The sequence below is a fragment of the Micropterus dolomieu genome, linkage group LG19 (genome assembly GCF_021292245.1).
Source record: "Micropterus dolomieu isolate WLL.071019.BEF.003 ecotype Adirondacks linkage group LG19, ASM2129224v1, whole genome shotgun sequence".
Lineage (NCBI taxonomy): Eukaryota > Metazoa > Chordata > Actinopteri > Centrarchiformes > Centrarchidae > Micropterus > Micropterus dolomieu.
In genome coordinates, this window is record NC_060168.1 from 26,432,919 (window position 1) to 26,441,810 (window position 8,892).

General features: G+C 36.8%; 1 protein-coding gene across 1 annotated transcript; it reads left to right on the plus strand.

Annotated features, from left to right (window-relative positions):
• The first annotated feature begins 539 nt into the window (after window positions 1–539).
• On the plus strand, window positions 540–8,638 carry ctso (cathepsin O). The gene is made up of 8 exons (XM_046029785.1): window positions 540–864; window positions 1,737–1,842; window positions 2,005–2,129; window positions 5,198–5,365; window positions 5,749–5,870; window positions 7,075–7,238; window positions 8,228–8,320; window positions 8,425–8,638. The coding sequence occupies exons 1-8, from the start codon at window positions 661–663 to the stop codon at window positions 8,457–8,459; spliced, it is 1,017 nt and encodes a 338-aa protein (XP_045885741.1). The 5' UTR covers window positions 540–660; the 3' UTR covers window positions 8,460–8,638.
• Window positions 8,639–8,892: the final 254 nt, after the last annotated feature.

Genomic DNA, 8,892 nt, shown 5'->3' on the forward strand with positions numbered 1-8,892 from the left:
GTGAACTAACTGGTTGGCTGGTCCTGACAAAGTACAGGCTGGAAAAAATGCTCTGCAGCTGCTACTGTGCCTGAGAAGCAACCTATGTGTGTGTGTGTGTGTGTGTGTGTGTGTGTGTGTGTGTGCGTGCGCGCACTGATGTGTGTTTTCACAAGTTATACAAATTTCTATTTACATTCAGTGGTACATGTTCTGGTTGAAATGTTAATGGTTTTTTTGCATACAGTTTTAACTAATGGTATTTAATTCTGGATGAATGAGATTTAAAAATATTTTTAAACTTGAATAAACATGATTGGTTAATAAATTCTTATGTTATGATTTTTTTGTGGGGGGGGGGTAAAGTGATCTCCAATTGAGTATTTTTTATTTTTATATAAATATTAATTTACGAATTAATTTTCTATTATTACTTTTTTAAGTTGTTATGTTTTAGTTAAGTTATTTATGTATTTATTTTTTGATAACTCCAAAAGGGTCCGTAGACTCCACAGTGGAGGTCTGCAGCTAGACCCCTCCCGTTACTTTCTGTTTCCAAGGAAGCGCGTCTTGATCGCTGCGCACGCGCTATAGATTATTCCTCACCTTTTCCTTGAACATCAGATTTCTGTTTAACTTACTTCCCTTTTTAATGTCTTTTTACCGACATTTCTGCGTTAAATGACGGGGTACCATTCATATCTGGTTGTAATAGCAATCGCTTCCACGCTCGTTTGCCTGCTGTGTTGTCAAAATGTGAGCTCGGATACGACTCGGACTAAGTTGAATGGCTCTGCAGTTGATTTCGACTCGTTCAGACAACAGTTTCACCGCATGTATGAAGTCAACAGAGACGAATTTAACCGTCGTCATCTGTATTTTCAGGTAGGACAGGACGGTGGGAGACGGACTGACGGGTAGAGAAACTTTTTACACACTCTACAACACGTCTTAAACAAACGGCTGCGAGCGTAACTACAAACAACGCCCACTCATGTAGCCTAAGGAAATTTACTATTTTTGGTAGAAAATGTGAAATGTAAATTAGTATGCAATAACAGTAAATGAAGGTGGAAGAAGCACGGTGACTACGCCTAAAAGTAGTAATAACACAATGTAACAATGCTACTACTAGTGTAAGTCCTGCAACAACGTGCAGAATGTAACGTGAAGGAGAATTGACACAACCTTCTTCTTACAAATGGAAGCTGAATTCATAAGAAATAAAAGCATTCAAGGGTTTTAACCAGCACTACTAAGTCAGGTTTGTGCTATAGCCTATACTTGTGCTACAGTGACACTTAGTTTAAGCATTTACCTTTACCCCATAATTGACACCAGTGGCCACTGTTGAGCAAAAGTCACATAGCTGTATAAAAGCAAAGGTTTATAGAGTAGGCTATATCAAATGAACCCCAGTGCCATACAGTCAGTTACCAGTTTATTAGGTACAGCTAATGCACCAGCCATAAAATAAATACCTTAATGGTTTTAATGTGTAGTTTTTGTTGAAACGTCCATCCAATACTAAGATGTAGATAATGCATGGGTTGTATTTCAGACACACTTGTGTTGTGTTATTAAAAAAGGAACATAATCCGCTCTCGACTTCTTATTTCATGTTTTTTTGTTCTTCATCTCTCATTATTTTGTCAGTTTATGCAAGAATTTTAACTTCACATTAATGACTTGAATTTCCTACATATTGCTGTCCATCCAGGTAACTAATCACACATGTGTCATGTATGTTATTGCAGAATGCTATAAAGCGCCATGCATACCTGAACTCATTCTCCACAGTACCACAGTATGCGAAGTACGGTGTCAACCAGTTCTCTGACCTCTCACAGAAGGAGTTCAGAGGTAGGCTGATGTTTTGTTATATATTCTAACTTTGCAGAATTGGATTAGGCACATGTACTGTATCTTTCTTCATATTAGCTTCCTACCGGGCTGAATCTGCACAGTGATTGTTTACACACATCTTTTTATACACTGACTTTTAACTGTATCTGTTATTCACAGATCTCTACCTGCGAGCAAATGCTGACAGAGCTCCTCTCTTCTCTGGACTGAAGACAGCGGGGCTCCCAGACAAATTTGACTGGAGGGACAAAGCAGTGGTAGCACCAGTCCAGAACCAACAAGCAGTAAGGCTTATATTCATCGATGATAAATGTACAGTATAGGAGGGAACCTACTGGAGGTACGGAGACCCAGTTGTTATTATAATAATAATAATGATGATAATAATAAGGCTCATAAAAACTGAATTTGTATAGCTTCTTTCATGCAAGAAATGCAGCTCAAAGTGCTTTACAACAAAAAAATTACATACACTGAGTGTTTTGCATGAAAAAAGAGAATGAACATAAAAACAGGGATAGAATGAAAGTAATGGAAACTAAGATGGAAAAAAAATTTGCAAAGTGAAGACCAGAAGAGTTTCTGGCCTGTATCATAAAAGTCATAGCTAGTTAAAGGCTAAAGTTGAGATATTTTTTAGTCTTTCTTTTAAAAATATTTAGCAAGCTGGCTTCCCTGATATCTATAGGTAGTGTGTTCCATAGCTTTGGGGTGTAATTGACAATGGTTGCACCCCCGATTTTCTTTCAGTTGTAGCTGGAAACCTCTAATAAATCAGCAGTAGATGGTCGCAGTGTCCTTGAAGGTGTATGGTTGAAAATGTAGCTTGGTCCTAGCTCATTAAGGACTTATAAGGAGGAGGACTAAAATCATTTCTAAATGTTCCAGGAAGCCAACGCAGAGCAGCTTAAACTAGGCTTATGAGCATTATACTCTTGGTTCTTGGTTAATAGCCAAAGAGATTTGAATGAGCTGAATTCTCTCAGGCCAGTAAACAGTGCTTTACAGTAATCAATTTGGCTTGAATGAAAGGCATGAATCATCTTTTTGATTTCAAAATGGCAGTACTTTAGCTATATTTCTGAGGTGTTTTCATCACCTTGTTAATGTGGGACTTGAAGCTTAGGTCAGAATCTAAGTCCCAGTGTTTTCAAGTATCCAGGATCCGCTGTCTTTAACAGCTTGAGGTGATGTGAGGAACATATGATAAAAGCAACTTGAGAAATGCTTTCCAGAACTTCACCGTCAGGAGGCTAAATCCACAACCATCTGGCAGTTGGTTTTGTATTAATTTGTTCATACAAGTTAATGTCAATTTTTATCATATAATTTTATCATGATTATCAGCACCAGTTGGTGTCAAAACAAACAGATGGGTAATAGACGACCCAAATATGTATGCAGATGACCATAATAGGCACAAGTCCTCAGAAATTATACAGTCAAAATGGTGATATCGGGCCTTGGTAGGTGTTTTCCTTGATTTTCTGTTCATACTAGATATAAAGATTATGATGTCCAGTCTGTCAGCTTTGATGAATATCAGTGTAATTAAGATCCCCATCAGGCATGTTTTAAGACATATAGAACTCTGCTTGGAATAATAATTTGTGTTTGATATGGCCTTTCAACAAAAAAAGTTAAATTACCTACTGCTCCCTCATTGTAAATCCTGAATCTATGAAAATGTAACTACTGGACACATGATGTCTCCCACTTCACGAAAAGTCCATTCTAGGTTTATGTACACTCGGGGCTTTGAGTATCCACATCACATAGTACGATTGGCTTCCAAACCTGTGAGGATTGGTTATGCACAGATCTCAAACAGGTTGAAGGTGATCATTCCCCCTTCAGCTGATTTATTTGAAAACAGCCCATTAGATTCAAACAGCGCAGCACATGCATCATTCTGCACTGTGGAGGTCAAACATCCAAGGGAAGTAACAATAAGCAAACTACATTTTTGAGGTGAAAGGAAAAGCAGGTGGAAAATGATAAACTAAGCCATTAATTGTGACATTTGCTAAGAGAACAGAGTGAACCTGGGGAACAGACAGGGAGAGGGTCAATGAGATGGAGCTGTTGCTAGTCTTCACTGAAGGTTCACTTTCTGCTCCTTTTGTCCTTTATCTCTTTAGCCAGTCAATTTGCCATCAGGGATGATTATTTTTACTGTAAAACTTTTGTCCTGAGGGAGGGACATAGACGATACAGGTTAAAGCCAACATGATAACATATTTTTTACTCTCTGAATTCAGGGAAGGCTTACTACTCCAGGGAGAGTCTCTACATGACCACACTCAAGTCACTCTGTTGTTCTGTGCTGCTGCTGAGTTTCCTCAACAGATAGACGGATAGACAGAAAATAAAATACAGTACCATGCACAAAGATACAGAATATAAAACCACTCACATTTCACAAGTTCTTCTTTATCCAGTTTTCACCTTTCTTGATTCTACTTTTGTGACTATGGAAAGAGCAGATGGTCGTAATGTTTTTTATACTAGGCAAATGCATATCTACAGTCCAAGGAATACTGACTGATTTTGGTTTCAGTATTGATTTTAAGCCACAGAACCAAATTGAGCAACAAAGAATAGGATTTTTATGCAGAGAGCTGGGAATGTATGCTGAGCAAATGAACTGAGCATAGTCTGATTCTGTTTGGAGAATGAGATTGTCTGTGCAAATTTTATACAGGATAAACTTTCACATAAAATACTAATACTAATTTTAATCAATAAAATACTGTGTGTTTTCTTTCAAAAAAGGTTTTTGGAATGCTATGTAATCTATATCAGAAATGAAGTATAAGATCAACTTTTGCTATCAAAATATCTAAAGCTTAATACATTAACTGAAGCAGAAATGGTTTTCCCACAATACTTTATTTGGTTTTTCTGTCAGTAGATGGCAGCAGAAAACAATTAGTCACAGTTCAAACAGACTGGATGGATCATCTCATCTTATCAACCTGTACCACATCCCCACTCACTGTAGATTTCTGATGAAAAGGTCTTTAAAATTTTGATTTGATTCCAAATGCCATCAAATCCAAAACTGTTCGTCAGTTCTTTACCCCACCATTAAAACTTTTAAATGTGGTTTGTGTTTAAAAGATGAATTACAGCATTTAGTTAGAAAGCAGACATGGTAGAGACCATCATTCAACAGAAATCAAGTCTTTATCCTGCTAAAGTATCCTTTAGCAAGATAAGCAAAATGAAAATGTATCCGTCTGGGTAACATAAGATATGTATTCTAGAGTTTGGTTCCAGTCCTGAAGGATGTTTCAGCTTTTCCTTTGTAGTTTTGTTTTTCCTGATTAATGTAATTTTACCTCTGCAGTGCGGAAGTTGTTGGGCATTTAGTGTGGTTGGTGCCATGCAGTCCGTCCATGCTATTGGTGGCTCACAGCTTAAACAACTCAGTGTGCAGCAGGTTCTGGACTGCTCCTTCCGTAACGAAGGCTGCAATGGAGGCTCCCCAATCAGGGCTCTGAATTGGTTGAAGCAGGTATGTTGATATTTTTACATAATTGCAGGCCTTTAACATATTTTCAGGTTTTGGTTTGCAGTGAGTATAACAGTTGAATAAACCTTATCTCCCAATACTTTACATGCACAAGTGATATACTGAATATTTCTGTCCCTAAAGTGACTGTTTATGACAGAGGACACCTGTGGGAAGATACGTCATTGCTGTTTTAAATGTAGCTTTTTGAAAATAAGGTTATATTGTAATGTATTTTAATTACACATAGTGGCAGTAAGCAAAAAAAAGTCTGTAGTCAGACATGAATTAGGAAACTGCCTGTGCCAGGATCTTTCATAAACAAGATCAATGGATATTTTGTATTCAGAGAACGCACTCACTGAGATAAACTATTTTCTTTCTAGTCCAGAGTGAAATTGGTACCTCAGTCAGAGTATCCATACAAGGCCAAGACAGGAATCTGCCATTTTTTCTCTCAGTCACAAGATGGTGTTGCGGTAAAGAACTTTACTGCACATGACTTCAGGTAAAAGACACATTTTTGCAAGTTTTCTATAAGCAATAAAGGCAAAAAAACAATGATATTTTGGGGAGTAAAAACACATGAAAGTACCAAGGACAGAGGGGAGGGATTGGTCCTGCACAGTGGCAGACCATAGTGTTTACTGTGTCAACATAGACAGGGATTTCTCAGTAGCACAGATGTTCTTTACTCTGGGCCAAAATGACTGGCTCACAGTTACCTTGAGCTAAAGTGAATCAGATCATCTTTATGTAATATTGAACAGCATTGTGACTAACTCATGCATATGCAATGCCTGTTATTTTGTGTTTATGTTGTGTTGCTATAATAGCTAGGATCTGGGTCATCTGTGAGTAGATGAAGTTTTAATTTTTGCATTAAAGTAGAGTTAAGAATTTCTGAGATTGTGACATTTGCCAATCTAATATGAAATGTTTGTATAGTTCCTTTCCTGACATACAACTTTGTATTGAATGAAGCTTTTAACTTATAAAATTTGGCAATATAATTTTTTAATGATTCTTAAACAGAACCTAAAAGTAAAACAAACTGAAGACACGGTACTTTTCAAATCTAGTAAATGTCAATACTACTAAAAGAACGCTTTATCTCAACACATTTGCCTTTAATCCTGCCCCTTTTATCAGAAAGGCCAGCGTGCTGGATCATTGAGTACATCAAGCTGCTTGAACTGGTCACTTTGGCACAGGTGTCATGAGGATGATTTAATGTTCTGGTTAAGTGGCTTATAAACCAGATCTTTACAGTTGCACAGCAAAAGAAAAACGGCATAACATAAAGTTTCACAAGACAAGACCTCACCAACCATGAATAGGATGTAAAATGGCTTTATTCAATATAGTTTTGGCACAGAACTAGACTCCATGGCCCATATGTCATGAGCCTGGCAAATAAGGGCATCACAGCTATCCCTAGTGTGGAATCATCTGGTGGAAGGACAACATGGGGTTGCAGAGAGGGTGCCTGCATATTTGCAACAGAGAAAATGAGGAAATTTCATGAATGGGAGTGAGATGCTGCTGATGATGAGAAAATGATGCAGACATATACAGAAGAGTATATTCTGATACATTTCACAACCCCCTGACTTAATAGTTTTACATGATAAGGTCACAAAAGTCAGTGTAATTACAAGATCTGGCTTCCTCAACAGTACATTTTTCAGTAATTTACCACTCTGTTACAGTGGTCAAGAGGAGGCCATGATGGGTCAGCTGGTGGAGCATGGTCCCTTGGCTGCTATTGTGGATGCTGTCAGCTGGCAGGATTACCTGGGTGGAATCATCCAGCACCACTGCTCCAGCCAATGGTCTAACCATGCTGTCCTGGTTGTTGGATACAACGCTGCTGGTACATGCTGTCACTACACTGGAATGAGAATGAATGCTAATTCAAGAAAGAAAGCAGGGACTTCGTATTTGACTTGAGCTAAAACTTACCTTTCTAGGTCAAGAAAGTTTCACAACCCTAGGGCCCGTGAAAGTAATTTAAAGCTGCAACAGGCGAGAGTTTTAGGCAAGAATATGCCAATTTTAATCAGCCTTAATCACAAATTGCTGTTACAACGGAGCAGAGTGTCTCATCCCCCCTAATTAAGTGCTAAAACAAGGAAATATTTTAACAAGCCGTTAAGCTTATTATTGAGCCCCTAAATTATAATTATATGTTGTTGCTTGTGTTATTATTATTATAGCAAGCATGTTTCCAGTGAAAGGAATGTCTTACTTTTGTAATTGTCTCAATATTATTATTATTATTATTATTATTATATTGTAGTGACATGCCTTACTTCTTAAGTCTTGTAAGAAGATATAGAAAATCCTTCAAAGAACTGTATTGGAAAGATGTCATCATTCATGAAATTGGTGAAATGAAAGAAAATGAAGACTTGAAAGCAGAATATTAAATTCAATTATTGCTAAGACAATATTTGCCGTTCATGGTAGAATTCATAATATTTTGTAATACACATAATACACGTGATCAGTGAGTAGCTAGGTTGGCCTTTTTTTGTCATGTTACAAGAGTTCTGATTATTCCAACAGTTACCTCTTAAAGCTTTGTATCCCAGGTTTAAAACACAAAATAAGTGTGAAAAGATGTTTTAAAGTTTGTTAAATGTTGAATTTGAAGATACATGGTTATTTCAACAGCACTTCACACACATACGTATTTTAGATTTCTTGACATTAATTATTTCTCACACACTTTTTTGTGGGTATTATACAAGGATATGAGAGATTATGTAACAGTCTAAAGTGGTTGCAGCTGTGGTGCGCACCTAGTGCTCCTTTACTCTGTAAATAATTAAATTTAGAAATACATGTTGTCTGACTTAGGGGATATTCCATACTGGATTGTGCAGAACTCCTGGGGAACCACATGGGGGAATGAGGGTTATGTTTATATAAAAATCGGTGGCAACATTTGTGGTAAGTATGATCTTTGCCTCTTATCATTTTCTATTCATATTACCTTTTTTGTTTGGTGTTGGTCAGAGATTAAAACAACATCCTTCTTTTTTTTCTCTTCCCAGGTATTGCAGATTCGGTGGCAGCAGTTTTTCTATGACGGGATTGCATGTATTTTTATCTCTGTCGTGTGTGTGTGTGTGTGTTCACTGCTGTAAAATGTAAATAATTTGTTTGCTTTTTAGTGTCACTTTCAAAAATGTTTTTTTTTTTTTTATTGAAAAGCCACAATGTTTCATCACTAAAACAAAATAAATCACTTCATATGCTGATAAATCATTATGTTGTATCATACCTGATCAACACACAACACACTGCAAAACTGTAATAATAAGAATAGATGCACTGTAAAAAATGTATCTTATTAAATACATAAGGTAGATACATATTATGGGTTATGTGGCTCATAACTATCTATACAGAGATCACATCAATCACTGCATAAATACATAAAATTAATTTAACACCATACAGCATACTATACAAATACATTATTACATATTATTAACATTATGTACACATTTTGTGGTTCA